This window comes from Phocoena phocoena, chromosome 20, assembly GCF_963924675.1.
Source record: "Phocoena phocoena chromosome 20, mPhoPho1.1, whole genome shotgun sequence".
Lineage (NCBI taxonomy): Eukaryota > Metazoa > Chordata > Mammalia > Artiodactyla > Phocoenidae > Phocoena > Phocoena phocoena.
Genome location: NC_089238.1, coordinates 58,499,600 through 58,516,332, shown reverse-complemented (window position 1 = coordinate 58,516,332; position 16,733 = coordinate 58,499,600). Strand labels below are relative to the sequence as shown.

General features: G+C 53.7%; 1 protein-coding gene across 2 annotated transcripts in view; it reads right to left on the bottom strand.

Annotated features, from left to right (window-relative positions):
- Positions 1-16,733, bottom strand: part of ZC3H18 (zinc finger CCCH-type containing 18) — a 43,558-nt gene that overhangs the window by 6,776 nt on the left and 20,049 nt on the right. For both annotated transcript variants that reach the window (XM_065899694.1, XM_065899695.1), the window contains 4 exons: positions 14,923-15,040; positions 13,093-13,355; positions 1,816-2,007; positions 964-1,089 (listed from right to left, as the gene is read on the bottom strand). In XM_065899694.1, the coding sequence (XP_065755766.1) occupies positions 964-1,089; positions 1,816-2,007; positions 13,093-13,355; positions 14,923-15,040 (699 nt within the window). The remainder of the gene's footprint in view (positions 1-963; positions 1,090-1,815; positions 2,008-13,092; positions 13,356-14,922; positions 15,041-16,733) is intronic.

The following is a 16,733-nucleotide window of genomic DNA, read 5'->3' as shown; positions in this document are numbered from 1 at the left end:
ACAGCCTGCCAGGAAGGGGCGCCACTGGGGGCCACAGACCCCGCAGGAGGACCCATCAGTTTACCCCAAGAACACTTAGTGACGTGCTCCCCAGGGAAGCGGTGGGCACGTGTGTCTGTGTGGGTCTGTGCGTGGTGTGCATGTGAGCACGTAGGGGTGGGTCCACGCCCTGCTGCGGCCCTCTGGGAGAGCTGCGCCTGTCTGCGACCGCAGAGACAGAGCCACACAGGCGGCCCCTCCACTCGCAGCCTCCCTCTGGTCCCAGACCTGTCCTGGGCGCGGCCCCACCTGCGCGCCTCAGGCTGGCAGGAGGCAGAGAGGGCGGGGGAGTGACTCTGGGTCTGTGTGCAGGTGGCACCGGGGATGGAGGCGCACACAGCAGCCTGCACTTGTTGAAAAGGCTGAAGAGGCAAAAACGGTGTCAGCCGTTTCCTATTCCTCATGCGAACCAGTGACTCCTCCCACCCAGGCGATGACCAGAAATTCTCTAACATTCCAAGCAGTCTGCCTATTTTCAGTGGGGAAATACTCCCGATCTTTTTGGAATAGGGCAGTAGCACCTTCTGTGAAGATGGAAACATTCTGTATCTGAGCCCCCCAAACAGGGGTTGCGCACACTCCAAAATTCTAGTGTGCTGGAATGCGACCCACCACGTGTGGCCAGTGCAGGTCCACAGGAGGTCACCCGAGCTGGCGCTGACCCCGTGGCTGCCTCGTTTGTGCTATGAGCACAGCCCCCAATCAGGCCAACATCGGTGTGGCCTGTGAGCCCTGACGTGCACCCGTGTTGGTTCCTCAGCCCCTCGCTGTGTGTTCTTCAGAATTCACCAGACGCCTAACCTAGCGAGACTCCTCCTCAAGCAATGAGGACCCGGAAGGCCCCCGTCAAAGCAGAAAGCTGCCGTCACACAGGAACCCGGATGAGCCGGCATTGTCCACACCTCCTGGGCCTCAGGGACGCACCTGGAGCGGCTGCCTGAGAACGAGCTGTGTCTGGAAGAGCGGCTGGAGTAGGAGCTGTAGGACGAGGACCGGGACCGGGACCGGGAGGAGCCGGAGCCAGAGTAGGAGGACGACCGCGACGACGACCTGCAGCCCGGGGGAGAAGAGAAGGCGGGGTCTCTTTCTGCCTGCCCCGGCTCGCACACACATGCCCGCCCTCTGGCTGCCTCGCGGACACGCTGCTCTCCAGTCCCCTGGCTCGTGGGAATGGTGCTTAGAAACTAAGACCTGGGTGCTGGGTGTGCTCACTGTCATCGGTGACACAGCTCCCAGGCCCTCGGGGGACAGCCAGGATACGTGTGCCCGTGTGTGTAGGTGAGTGTGTCTGACCCGGGCGGACACATGTGTGTGCATCTGTGTGTCCACCAGTGCAGGCAGTGGAAACCCTGAGTCCACAGACACGTCCAGGTCCCGTCCACCTCCGCAGGCCCCTCCTGGCCCTCTTAAGGGAGAGCCCCCGCTCTCACCGCCCGCAGCATCCTCACTTGTTTGTGCAGACCTTACTACACACACATTTCATAGCTGCTGACCCAAACTCAGAGGCGACAGGTGGACCGACTAGACACTGGGGCCAGGCTGCTCTTCTGGTCTTCCGCCAAGCAGTGTCTCTCCCCACGCTGCCCCCTGCCCAGGTCTGTGCTCCACTCTGGGTGGCCTGCACCCTGGCTGATATGGCTCCGGGGGGTATGTGAAGCCTCACCAGGTGTGAAGTGTCAGTCCTGTTAGCCAGCGATGCTCTGGAACCCAGCCACGCCACAGCCCCGTGGAGCACACAGACGCCGCTCAGTCCCGCTGACCTCCCTGCCTCCTTACCTGGAGGAATTAGAGGCAGAGGCCGATGAGGCTGATGTTTTTCGACGTCGTCGTGCCCGGCTAGGGGAGACCGATACCCCAAGTTTCTTCTTGGGAGACTTGGACCGGCGCCAGGGGTCCTTCCACTCGTCGGCTCTCTTCACCTGGGGCCCGGCAGAGGCCGTCTCCTTCTTTGGTGGCTCAGCCTGACGGCTGAAATCACAGAGGGGTTAGCAGGTCTAGGGCCACCTCCCGGCAGACAGCAGTGCCATTTTGTGAAAGAAACTGAGTCAGAGGAGAGACTGTGACCTAACGGCTCACTCCAGGAACGCCGGGCACACAGGGCAGCAGGTGCTCTGTCTATGGGAGACCTCACCTGGAACCAGACACGCGGGGCTCTCTCCACGAGCGGTGCCTCCCAGGGCAGCAGGGTAGCTGGCCATCCGGCGCCTCCTCCCCCAGAACCCCCGCCTTCCCCGCTGCACGGGCTCCGGGAGCACAGGGAGGGGCCTGGCACGTTCTCTCTAGAGCTGGTGCACAATGGCCGCACACCAGCACTTAGGAAGCTCACGGGATTGAGGAACTCCTTGTCTGCAAACGAGTTAAACCCAAGCCGTACACATTTCCTTTGTCCTCTTAGGTTTAATTCACTGAAGGAACATCGTCTCCCAGCGAGAGGGACGAGAGCAGGACAGGTCAACGCTGTGACGAAGAGCATCAGGACTGAGGGCCAGCGGGCTGGTGACAGCAGGACCTGCTGGGCCCCGTGAGCAAGCCACCGCCACGCGGACGCCCCACGTGCTCACCACCAGCCGGGAACGCAACAAGGCCAAACCGCGCAGGGGAGTGGGAGCAGGGGGTCGGCAGCAGCTCAGCAGTGCAGCACTGGAGACAAGGCTCAGCTCCAAGCCAGGGTGCCCTGCACCCCACACCAAAGCAGACCTGCTCTACAGGGAGCCAGAGCACAGGGTCCCAGAACAGTTCAGTATGAAGGTATCTGCTGGCCCTGTGATGTTTACTAATTAAAAAGCCACACAGAAAGTAAAAACAGAGAAATAAAAACCCCAGGATCTCGCTCTCTGGGGTCAGCCACCATTTAGCACCTCTGAATTTCCTCTCTGCCTCTATTTCATTCCCCGCGATGAACCTGGAAGCACAGCTGAGACCGCCTGGGGACTGCTCCACCCGGAGCTGGCCTCCGTGATGGTGCAGGAGTTCACGGTCAGGTGTTATGTAATTTAGACATTTCTCTACAGTTAGCTGTTTCTGTGTTTAAAAAACACAAAGAACAAGAAAATCACCCTTTATATAAATCTTTACGGACATCACGTTTCTCCAAGGGCAAATTCCTAAGATGGGGAATCAGTGGGCCAAAGGAGGAGAGCGTTTAACAGGTTCTTGGTAAACTGTCACACGTTCCCTGCAAGTTGAAGCAGCTTGCACTCAGCACGGCCAGGCTGCCTGTTTTCCCTCCCCCTCATCAATTCTGGGCTCCCGTGTAACCGGTGGGGGGGCGCCACAGCGCAGCCCACGCAAAAGTAAACCTGAGCCATGGCAGCTCCTCGCACAGAAACGGGCTCCCATCTGTGCAGCGGCACCTGGCGGCGGGGAGGCCACCTGAGCTCTGGTTGTGTCTCGTTCTTGGCCAGTTTTCTGGGAACGCTTTTGCGTCCTGTGTTTCTCCCAGGCCATCGGCTTTCACTTGCGCTGGTGGTGCTAACGCTTGTTACAAGTGTAACAGCCTCTCCCAGGCTCACAGAGCTTTCTCCATTCTAAGCCACACTCGCTTCTACCTGCTCTAGACCTGCTATTTTCACCCCCTCCCCCTCTCTGGTGCACGCTCCTGCCCACTATCCCGCAGGCCAGTGGACCCACTTCCGTTCCAGAATGGCTTGTGGGCGATGCCGTCTCTGGGGCATATAAATTCTTACTCCGAGGGGCTGTGCTCTCCCATTAATCTGTCTTCTCCTGTTCTAGAATCTTGTCTGCACACAGGACCACAGCGTTGTCACAATTCTAGATACCCTCAATTTTCAGAGGGTTCTGGGCGTGTCCTGTCCGTTGACCTTAAGAACAACGTAGCAGTGCCTGTCAGCCCTGCCGCCAACCTGCTGGGCTTTGGGTTAGAGCACTGTCAGACTTAAGAACTGTGTCTTGCCTTTGATTCCCACCTTCTATGGGTGCCAACAAAACACCACAGTTTTATTCAAAAATGGTCCTGCCTTTTGGGACTAGATTTTTAGAATTACATACATTTTCTATCACCAGCATCTACTTACATTACATCATAACATACAACAACCAACACCTGTTGATATTTTCAGGCCTTTTCAATCAATCCACCAACGAGCACGTTCCACGCCTACTATTTGCTGAGAGTCCCACACCAGGAACAACACCCAACGTTTAAAATCGCCCCAAGGACACACTAAGCTGAGGCATAAGATCCCTGTGATCTCAGCCGCAAATGCTGAGCGCCACTGCCCCACCAGCTCCTCGGTGAGTCCTCCTGGAAGTGTCCAGGAAGGGAGTGAAACCCGCCTGATGACTGGCCTGGCCCGGGCCGTCCCAAGCAGCTTTCACCTTTACACTTCCTGTGTTGTTCTCATCCTAAAAATGCAACAGAAAGCGGAACACCTTGATCACTAGGTTTTTCATAAGTCATCAGAATGGCCCAGCTCTGTCAACCTGCGGCTCTTCTAACACAGGGAGAAACAGACAGAAACCAACGGCATGATTCACGATGCAGCCATGTCAGTTCAGAGTGTCGACAGAGTTCATGAACAATCCTGCTTTGGGAAACTGCTCCTATACTACTGGGGAAGGGCGGGGAAGAGGCAGAGCAGGCCTGCTCCCAACTCAGGCATCGGGGGAGCCGTGACAGAGGACGGGGCCTAGGTCGGTACCCATGACACGCAGCCTGTCCCTCTGCTTTCTGACAACACCCCAGAGGAGAGCCGAAAGAGACCTGGAAAGCCTGGCAGCCAGACAAGCAACTATACTGGACTGCAGTAAAGAGCAGGCGTGCCAGGCTCTCCCCACGGGCCAGCCACCGAAGGCCGGCGCACGGGCCACTCCACGACGGGAAGCTGGGGATGCACGGGAGGAAACCCGAGGGAGCGGGGACAGCTGGGAGGGGGACGACTGTGGCATCGAAAACTGACAGAACAGATCTGGAATTTGCATTCTGAACAGAGAGGGGGACACACCCTCCAGGGATCTCCGAGCAGCCCACCCCACCATGGCCACACAACAATCTTATCTTCCAGGCACCTGACCCTTTGTTCAAGGCCACAAGAGAGGGACTCTGAGGAGAAAGGGCCCCCGAGGCCCCTTGCAATGCCAGGGCGGAGGTGAGAGGCACGGCAGGCCACAGCGAGGATGTCTGCAGACTCCAGCCTGAGCAGCAAGCCCAGTTTGGGGTCACAGATAAGAAAAGATAAAAAGGAGGAAGGTTCTCTTCTAAGATGGAAGGGTGAAAGAGCGGGAGAGACACAGGGAGAGGGAACGGGCAGCACCCAGGTGGCTTCTTCCCGACTGGACTCGCTCACGCCTCCCGAGGGCCTTCTCTCAGCCCTTCCCCTCGAAGCTGCTGGCCTCCCAAGCACTGGACGAAGTCACCCCGGGGCCCGGTGGACGTGGAGCCGGCTCCCAGGGCCCCGGCCAGGACGGCCATCAGCCTGCATGACCTGTCCGGCTGTCAGCAGCCCTCCTCCAGCCTCCGCCAGGCTGGCGGCACCCAGGGTCCCACACGCAGATGAAAAGGGGACGGGACAGGCCCCGTTACTCACGCTCCTGCCCCCTCACTCCTACTCAGTTTCCCCAGGGGGCCTGGGAAGGTGAGGGCAGTGCCCAGTGAGTGGCACCTGGGACCACAGACCTCTTGCTTTAATCCTCTGATTTTGAAAATATATTTCAACTCCAACATGAGGTTGGACTTCAATTTGTGGGCGGGGTCGTGAAAACTCTGTTTCCAAGGTGAGGCCCCATCATTCCCAAGCCCACTCCCAAGCTGCCTTCCGTTCTGTGCTGACCCCAGGCCCCATGGCATTCCCACTGTGAAGCGCAGCCACGGCCTGACTGCTTTCATATTCACCTGCAACCCGCACGTCTGCAGTTAGGTCAGAACACGTGAGAGACCACGAGTCTTTCCACCTTCTCAGTCGGGCAGCCTCTGTAATTCAGTGCGTTAGGCACGAAGTTAAAACACAGGTGCACCTTTCCTCGAAAACACCCCGGGCACGGTGACTTTCTCAGAGCAGCTCAGCAGGTAAGCCGTGACCAGGATAGATTGGGATGAGATGAGAAAGATAAAGAAAGGTTTCCTGAGCTCTCAGGGAGCGTCTTTCTTGCTAACAGAAAGGTCAGTGCCAGGGACCTAATCCTTAAGCGCGAGGACCGAGACAGAGTGGAGTGGGAGGTGCCGGGAGACAGCGCGGCAGGGGTCCAGAGCGAGCGTCTGACACCCTCGAGGTTAGCAAAGGCAGGTGACACCACCGTGGGGGTCTACACAGATCACAGCTTGTGGTGTTCAAATTCCTGAAAGCCACGGATTGCACACGAGACCGATGGCCCTGAAGGCGGAGCCAGCGCGGCAGGAGCTAAAGCCGGAGCGGGAGCAGCGGCACCCAGGGGAACGGAGGGAACAGCACCCAAAGCAGAGCGAACCTGACATGCACTTTTGTGCAAAGACAACAGAGTCCCACGGACCGGTCAGAGCAGACCGCAGCGACCATAACCCTTGTCTCCAGGGCAGCGGAAGGCCAGGCGGCCTCGGCCCACGGGCCAGCGTGAGCCGAACGGAGATGCACGGGCAGGGGTCCAGCCGCTGCTTGGTCAACCGCATAGTAACCTCCCCGCCCCCAGGGCCTTCGAGAACAGTGGCTCCTGGCCTGCCCCCAGACCTCCAGGTGGGCACGCTTGAGCAGGGCACCTCCCTGCCTTTTTTTTTTTTTTTTTTTTAACCTCCCTTCTTTTGAAGTGACAGCCTGCCGGGCTCCAGCGAGTGTGAGGAAGCGGGGACAGTGCTCCCTCACGAGGACTACTGGTCTCCCGGGAAATGAGAAGCGGGCCGTTTCAACCAAGAGGCACCCAAACGTCCAGTAAACAGCTTTAGAGCTAACAGGCAGTCTGGGCAATCCCCGCAGGAAGGTCCTGGTTCCCGTTTCTGTCTGGAGTGAAACCCCTCTGCCTCTGCAGAGAGCATCCTGACCAGCGCCGGCGCCCCACCCGCAGAGCACAGCCCCCGGCCCGGCTGGAGAGACCAGGAGGGACTTCCCCACCACACAGCTGGCTGAAACGTGCTGCTCTAGTCTAGAAACAGCCCAGGCACAGAGTGCGCAAAACGTCTCCAAAGGCCTAACAAAGGCAAACCTGGACGAAAGGAGTGGTGCCATCTCCAAACACAGCGGCACGGCATCCGGCCCGGGGGTCTGGAGAAGAGCCAACAGGAAGTAGGCAGCTCACCAACCACGTGTCTCAGGGCGACAGCTCGGGCAGGTGAGGGGCAGGGGTTGGAGGTGGTGTAAGAAGGGAGCCCTGGGTCCTGCCAGCGCCGGGCAGAGGCCGTGCCCACCCTGCTGTGTGCCCGCCTCCCTCCCTCTCCCGGCCCCAAGGCGGGTTTAGGGAGCTTGTGCTGTCGCAGATGAAACGGAAGACCCATCACCACGCTCACTCTGTCATCATCTTCCCCCACGTACATCCGCAGGACCCACAAGTGAGATCCCGGCACAGACTATGCCCCACTGTCCAGAGGCCCTCACACAGAGGTTGGAGACAAGAGCTTCCCAAGTGGTCTTTCTGGATGAAGCTTTGTCAGTCTCTTGTCTCAGGTGAGAAAAGTTCTTTCTATTCAGCTGTTGATGAAAAATTCCCGGGGCATCCCTGGTAGTGCAGTGGTTGAGAATCCACCTGCCAATGCAGGGGACACGGGTTCAAGCCCTGGTCCGGGAAGATCCCACATGCTGCAGAGCAACTAAGCCCGTGAGCCACAACTACTGAGGCTGCGCTCTAGAGCCTGTGAGCCACAACTACTGACCCCACGTGCCACAACTACCGAAGCCCACGCTCCTAGAGCCCGTGCTCCACAACGAGAGAAGCCACTGCAATGAGAAGCCCGCACACCGCAACGAAGAGCAGCCCCCGCTCGCCGCAACTAGAGAAAGCCCGTGCGCAGCAACGAAAACCCAACACAGCCAAAAGTAAATAAATCTATTAAAAAAAGAAAAATTCCCAACCTGTCGAAGGCTAAATAAACAAGCTCTTCTATAAAAGGGAGGTCATATAAAGGAATCACAGCAGGGAATTTGGCCACCTCCTAAAGAAGTGGTCACTCAGCTATGGGTGATCAAGGGAAAGGAAACAGGAGGCCATGTTGGAAATTGTGCTCTGGTGAAACCCCACCCTCCAGACTGGTCGCCGGGCTGGCGGGGCCCCAGCCAGGGTGATCAAAGATGGAATTCGAGACTCCAGAGACCAGTGAGCCAGCCTAACCCAAGTGATGGAGTGCCCCCCACACCCGCCCCGAGCGTAGTAGGTGCTGGGGGTGGAGACCCATGGGAGCAGAGCTGAGCCCAACAGAAGGAAGCAAACCAGGTCAGAGGCCGGCAGCAGAGCGGATCGGCCCATGAGAAAAGCTGCATCTGATTTTAGGAAGAATTCACGAAGTTTCCTGAACCCTGACCCGATAGTTCAGCCACTTTCTCACTGAACCCTTCCTCATGGGAGACCCTGCGGTTGTGTAAACGTCAGATCTGGAGGCTGTTCTCACTGTGTTCTGCTGCTTGGGGGCCAGGCCAAGACATGCTACTGCCTTTAAAAAAACCTTCCTTTTGGATCTGCTTGTACTTCCCTGTGGAGAGGCCAGGCAGCCCTGGAATGTGAACACAGGCGTCTGTCCCATGAGCTACAGATGGTCCCTGAGTTACGATGGCTTGACTACAATTTTTTGACTTTCAATGGTGCAAAAGCGTCATGCCTTCAGTAGGAGCTGTTCTTTGAATTCTGCATTTGGATCCCTGCCCGGGCAACAAGCCACAGTGTCTCCATCGGCCACGTGACCACAAGGGCAGACAACCACTACACCAGACAACCCTTCTGGACCTAGACAGCCATTCTGCTTTTACCTTCGGTACAGTGTTCAATAAATTACATGAGCTATTCCACACTTTACAACGTCTGGCAGGTTAGATGCATTTTCAATGTACAACGGGTCCATCGAGACGTGACCCCTCGTAAGTTGGGTGGATCTGTGGTCACACGCAGACACAGCCGGCCTGCCCTTCCCCAGGGTCCCTAAAGCCACACTCGTGTAGAGATGCCCCTGAGCTGGAAATACAGACATCAACCTGGGAAGAGTCAGCCGGCTCCTTGGAAACGAGCAGGATGTCCCAGTAGGGCTGGGGAAGGTGGCCTGTAGCCGGAGGAAACATACTCAGGAACTGTGAAAGCACAGGAGTGGACTTGCTCGTGTGGTTCAGGAATCCACAGAGCCACACGCAGTGACACCCGAGCCACCACCTGGAAAGCAGAACACTCTCTTGTGTCACGTGAACCCAAAACTCACGATGGCATCTGTCAAGTGCTCATGAGCGCTCCCACTGTGCCGGGCCCTGAGACTGCAGTGCCCTCTGGGGGTTCCATTCTACGAGGGCCACAGATGACAACAGATAAATAAGCGAGTAATATGAGGTCAGGGGGTGATAAGAGCTGTGAGAACAATAAAGCAGGGCGAGAAGACAGGAATGAGTGGGGTGACCCCTCTGAGCAGTGGGTAAAGCCCTGGAGTCAGGGGCAATGGCAGAGCAAAGATTGGGGCAGAACGCTCGCGGTGAACGGTGCGGAGGTGGAACAGCTGGCGGGTATGAACAGAAGGGCAAAGGGCTTCTACCAAAAAGGGGCTTCAAAGGGACCAACAACAGAAAGATCAGAATAAAGCTCTTCAAACACTCAAATGGATATATAAATTTCAGATAAAGAGCGATTACTGTAATGTAAAAAGATTCATCAAAGTAGCCTTTTAAAGAAAGAACTCTCTCTGGGTTTCCCTGGTGGCGCAGTGGTTAAGAATCCGCCTGCCGATGCAGGGGACATGGGTTCGAGCCCTGGTCTGGGAAGATCCCACATGCCACGGAGCAACTAAGCCCGTGCACCACAACTACTGAGCCTGCGCTCTAAGGCCCACGAGCCACAACTACCAAAGCCCACGTGCCACAACTACTGAAGCCCGCACGCCTAGATCCCGTGCTCTGCAACAAGAGAAGGCACCGCACTGAGAAGCCCGCGCATGGCAACAAAGAGTAGCTCCCGCACACCGCAACTAGAGAAAGCTCGCGTGCAGCAACGAAGACCCAACGCAGCCAAAAATAAATTAATTAAAAGAAAGAAAGAACTCTCTCAATGCGTCTAAAATATGATTTACTCTGAGTATTCTGTAAAACCTCACTTTGCCCAATGTTAGGAAAAAATACAGTTAGTTCAAGGAGGTCAGCTCATTGTAATCCCGAGGATGAAAACAGTGAGATCTGGCACTGAACACAAACTAAAATGAAAGATTACAGTCCTGGCATTTACTTTCAGAAACAGAACTGCACACAGGACGGAAGTTTGTCCAAACGAAAGGACAAGAATTAGGGATGAGAGCCTTGTTTCATCCACCAAAAAACTGTTAGAACTGATAAATGTATTCAGTACAATTGCAGGATACAAAATCAACATACAAAAATCAGTTGTGTTTTTATACACTAAACAACAAACTATGTGAAAGAGAAATAATCCTATTGATAATCGAAAATAATAAAATACCTAGGAATAAATCTAATGAATGCGGTGAAAGATCTGTACACTGAAAATTATTAACACTGATGAAAGAAACCGAAGACACAAAATATCGAAAGATGTTCCACGCTCATGGATTGGAAGAACTAATATTGTTAAAATGTAACACCCAAACCAATCTATAGATTCAATGCAAACCTTACCAAAATTCCAAAGGCATTTTTCATAGAAATAGAAAAAAACAATCCTAAAATTTAGGATTTAGTTATTCTAGTTATTACTTTAAAATGTATATCTCAGAAATAACTAAATTTCCTTGTCAATTGAATTATTATGAACTTTCATCAAATCTTTAACCGTGGTCATTTTTAAGTCTTTTGTCATTTACAGACAGTTCTGGGTGTACTGTAATGCTTTTGCAAATATGTTCCTATAAAAGGGTTTCATCTTCAAGGGATTCATGGCAAAGACTCTGACAAGTACAGGTTTCTGGTAACTGACCGTACTGCTGAACCGAATGAAGAAGCATTTTCAGAACTCTAATGGAAAACTGATGAACTCATAAAAGTGCCAACAAAAGATCAAGATGAAAAAAAAATTAATTACATGGGACTGAGTGAACTGATGAGGATGGTTATAATTTTTGTGACTTTCTGTTTGAATAATAATAAAAAAAAAATCCCACAAGGACTCAGAGGCAAAAAATATACAAATCAATTTTCACTGCAAAGTAAAGGAGCTGTTACAGTGGAGGATTCCTGGACTGAATGTCAATATCATGACACAGTGTGAGTGTGTTTCGTGTTTCGTAATTGCAACGTTGTTGATTTTGTTGTGGCCATCCGTTTACAATGCTTGGTGTCAGTCCATTAAAAAAAAAAAAATTTGTATGGAACCACAAAAGACCCCAAACAGCCAAAGCAATCCTGAGAAAGAAGAACAAAGCTGGAGGCATCACACTTCCTGATTTTAAGCTGTACTATAAAGCCGTAGTAATCAAACCAGTATGGTATTGGCATAAAAACAGATACATAGACCAATGGGTGGAATACAGAGCCCAGAAATAAACCCTTGCATACCCGGTCAATTAATATTTGACAAAGAAAAGGCAATTATGTGAGGCTCGTGATAACAAGCCATATTGTGGGAACTGTCCTGCAATGTGTAATTATATCAACTCACCACATCACACACCTGTAACTCACACAATGTTATATGTCAGCTGTATCTCAATAAAGCTGGAAAAAATAAGAGGTCTTCCTTTAAAAAAAAAAAAAGAAGAAAAGGGACATCATCAAGAAAGTGAAATGACAACCTACAGAATGGGAGAGTGTAGCTGTAAAGTAGATATCTGATAAAGGACTTGTCCCTAGAAAATATAAAGAACTCTTACAACTCAAATTAAAAACCAAGCAAAGTATCTAAATAGACATTTCTCCAAGGAAGATATACAAACAGGCAACAAGCACATGAAAAGATGCTCCACGTTGTTAGTCATTAGGGAAATGCAAATCAAACCACAATGAGATACCATTCCACAACCTCTAGGATGGCTAGGACCTAAAAAATGGGTAATAGTAAGTGTTGACAAGGGTGAGGAAGAAGTCCAAGCCCTCACATATATCTGGTGGGAACGTGAAATAGTGCAGCTGCTGTGGAAGTTTAGTGGCTCCTCAAAAGGTTAAGCATATTTAGCACCTGACCCAGGAATTCTACTCCTAAAGATATCTAAGAGAAAGGAAAACTATGTCCACACAAAGACCTGTACGTAAATGTCCACATTCACCGTCGCCAAAATGTCGGGACAGTCCAAGTGTCCGTCAACGGACGAATGGATAGACAAAATGTGGTCCATCCACATGGGATAGTATTTGGCTATAATGAGGAACAAGGTATTGATAAATGCCACAAAGTGGCTGACCCTTGGAAAACATTATGCTAAGTGAAAGGAGCCAATCACAAAAGACCACACATTATATGTCCCCATTTATATGAAACAGAGATAGAAGTGGAGGAGCGGCTGCCAGGGGCTGGAAAATGAGGAATGACAGCTAATGGGTATGAGGTTTCCTTCTGGGAGACAAAAGTGTTCTAAGATTGTGGTGACGGCACCACGACTCTGTGACTATGGTATAAACCATTGAAATTGGACACTTTAAATGGGTGCACTGAATGATATGTGACTTACATCTCAACAAAGTTGTAAGACACACAGGACATACACACTTCAGCCAGTGCTATGATCTTCTGGTGAGGACCACGTCCTGGGCTGGCACTCAAATACGTGTTTGCGCCTTTGTTGCCAAAAGGCTGCCCGAAACCCCAGAGCCGGGCCCCCCCTCGGGCCCTGGGCCCAGCGCCTCCTGCCAGCGCACAGCCCAGAGCCAGCAGGGAGGACCAGCCCTCCACCCGGGCCTCCAGCTCCAGCATCCCAGCTCCTGGAGCGCCACACCGTGGCCGCACCCGCCCCGCAGCCCCGGTCCCTGCCCCCAGGCCCGGGGACGGCGAAGGTACGCGCCTCACCTTGGTGGCTGTGGGGAGCGGGCCTTGGGCTTCTCCTTCTCCTTCTCGCGCTCCTTGTCGCGGTCGCGGTGCTGTCTGTCCTTCTCGTCCCGCTTGGCGCGCTCCCGCTCCCACTCCTCCTTCCGCCGCTGCCGCTCCTTGTCCCGCTCGCGCTCCCGCTCCCGCTCGCGCTCCCGCTGCCGCCGCTCCCGCTCCCGATCCCGCTCCCGTTCGCGCTCCCGCTCCCGCTGTCTGTTCTCTCGCTCTCGTTCCCGCTCCCTTTCCTTCGTGGAAAAGCCAAACATACGCACATGCCGCGATTAGCCACTGAGAAGGGGAGGCGCGGGGAGGACACACGAGAGCAGGAGGAGACAGAAGCGCCGGGGTGCGGTCTTGTTTCAGCGCTAGAAACGGACTTGAGGCCACATGGCGGGCGGGGTGCCCTGCAGAGCCTGCCCTTCCAACATCAGCACCCAGGCCGCTGGGAGCTGAGCGCCCTCTCTGGCCTTAGCTCTTGTCGAGGGACGGAGATGACTGGGCTCTGCACAGGCAGCCTGGCCCTGGGGCACCGGGGGACGTGGTGGCAGGGACCCCAGCAGGTCCTGCTCCCTTCGAGGCTGCCCCGGCTGTCATGAGGCGCCTGGAACCACAGGCCGGCCCCAGCGAGGAGTCTGCTTTGCCTGCCGGGGAGAGGGCACAGCGTGGTCAACCAGGGGCCCCTTCTCACCACAAGCTCACCATCTGATGGGTTCCCAGACAGTCAGCTCCCTTTGCTCCAAAAAACTCACGAATGTGACTTAAGTCGTGGCACAAAAACTGCTAACCTGTTTTTTTGTTTTGTTTTTTTAAAAAATAAATTTATTTATTTTTGGCTGCACTGGGTCTTTGTTGCTGTGCGCGGGCTTTCTCTAGTTGCGGAGAGCGGGGGCTACTCTTCATTGTGGTGCGCGGGCTTCTCATCGCGGTGGCTTCTCTTGTTGCGGAGCACAGGCTCTAGGGCGCAGGCTCAGTAGTTGTGGCGCACGGGCTTAGCTGCTCTGCAGCGTGTGGGACCTTCCCGGACCAGGGCTCGAACCCATGTCCCCTGCATTGGCAGGTGGATTCTTAACCACTGCGCCACCAGGGAAGTCCTGCTAATCTGCTTTTAACAGATCTCTTCCAAGCGGCAGCTTCACGCCAAAAGCATACAGTCAGGGACTCAGAGACTGAAGCGCATATATTCACAAATCTACTACATCTCAGAGAAGCACCAACAGCAATGGCTGGAAGTGGCCCAGGCAGCCAGCGCATGAGGCGGCACGACCCGTAAAGGGTGGTCCTAAGCAGCCTGAGAGAGTGATGTGCTCAAGCGGGTGGGACACACCCCTTGCCGCTGGCATCAGTCACCCAGCCAGCAGCTCCGGTGAGAAACAGAGCAAGAGCACAGACTAACCCAAGGAAGAGTCTGTTCAAATCACCACAAAGTCAGTCCATGGACCCGAATTAGTTCTCCACGAACAGTCAACCGGGGCTTGAAATGAGTACACCACGCCCACACAATTAAGCTCATATAAAGTCCTATAAATAAAAAAGGGATGATTTTAGGGCTTCCCTGGTGGCGCAGTGGTTCAGAGTCCGCCTGCCAATGCAGGGGACGCGGGTTCGTGCCCCGGTCCGGGAGGATCCCACACGCCCCGGAGCGGCTGGGCCCGTGAGCCATGGCCACTGAGCCTGCACGTCCGGAGACTGTGCTCCGCAACGGGAGAGGCCACAACAGTGAGAGGCCCATGTAACACACACACACACAAAAAAGGGACGATTTTAATGGGTCCATCAGTGAAGTTCTGACCTACACACGTAAGCCCCACATACCCGGTAGTTATGGTACGGCTCCGCTTCTGTGTACTGCACCCGGAAATTCTCGTACTGCCCGCCACGCCAGAACCGCTCTATCTCATAGTCGTAATAAGGGTCTGCATAAGGCTCAAGTCTGGAAAAAGAGCAAGTAAAAGTCAAGCTTATCGCTTAGGAATATTAATGCAAAAACATTACATAAGATACATGCAAAGATTCAGACACCACATTAAAAAAAATAACACACCACCATTGCAAGGCTGAGTCAATATTAGAAAATGAATATACTAGAAAAATCACAGACCTACAGAGGAGTCACAGGATTACACCTACAGATGATGAAAACGTTTGTGACAAACATCCAATACCCCTTTCTCTATGAAAATAGGAAGTGATCCTTCCTTAACGTGATAACATGCTTTTATACACTTGAGAACTAAAGCCAGCACCTTACTTAACGGGAACAGGGAGGCATTCCCGTTAAGATCCGGCCGGGCTGAGGAAGCCCAGTGCCTCTCAGGCAGCCCACCCGTGTGCTGCAGGCACTGCCGTGGTCAGACTACAAGGAGACCCCAGAACCACCTCAATCTGCACATCAAATGATGCTGTACACGAAAAGCCAAGACACGACGGTGAAGCCGATTCAAGTGGCCAGAGGAGCCCAGTAAGGCAGATGCAGAGAACTTAACATACAGAAACCAACACCCTTATGTACATAGATAATAACCAGTCAGGAGACAGAGGGTACAGAAAACCCCTCTTACCCTAGCAAAAAAGAAGGAAACATATTTAGGAACAAAATTCATTTAATCAGAAACGTGCAGAACCTATTTGCAGAAAACTTTAGCACTCTTGAAAGACACAAAAGCACGTGTGAATAAATGAGACCACGCCCTTTGTCTTTGGAAAGGACAACTGAACATCACCAGGAAGTCAGTTAATTTACAAAGCCCTTTGTTAATTTACAAATTTAGGGCAATCCCTGTAAAAATGCTGATGAGATTTCTTTACGCAGCTAGACAACTGATCCTCAGGTTCACGTGGACACCGAAACATTTAAGACTAGCCAAGAAACCATGGGAAAAACAAGACACACCCTCCGAGGGACTTCTCTGGCAGAACAGTTGTTAAAGACACCGCGCTTCCACTGTAGGGGGTACGGGTTCGATCCCTGGTAAGGGAACTAAGATCCTGCGTGCTGCACGGCATGGCCAAATAATAGAAAAGGAAAAAAAGAAAAGAAAAGACACACCCTCCGCGACCTCACAACATCACAGACGGCCCAGCCCGTGAAGAAACAGACCCGATGAATATAACAGGAGGTCTGGGAGCAGACCCCTGTGCGGGTGATAAAGGTGGGCCTTCAATCACAAGGACAGGACAGCTGACTAAGCCCTGGGAAGACGCAAGAGGAGGCCCCAGCTCCCACACACACAGACCCAGAGGACCTGCACGGGTCCCTGACTCAAACCCTGGGTGGGGCGCAGGGAAGGGAAGTGTACACCCGGCAGCAGATGGCCCTGGAGGCTGTTTCAGGGACTTCTTGGCTCCAGACTGACCCTTCCCGTTGGGTAAACTGCCGGGGGAAACAGAGACGCCCAGAGCTTGCAGAGCTCCGAGGCCCCCACCAGGCCACGCTGCGTCGTGTGGCCTGCAGCGGCTGCTTTCTAGGAAATCTCTCCCCCAGCACTTGCGGGGTGCTGGCGGGGTGACCTGGGCTGATCTACCAAGTGACACAGCTGTTTCTCATTCCCAACAGCCAGACGCCTTCCTAACGCTGCAACCCTCACACTGCTCAGGCAAGCACTGGTGATCTTGGAAACGCAGAG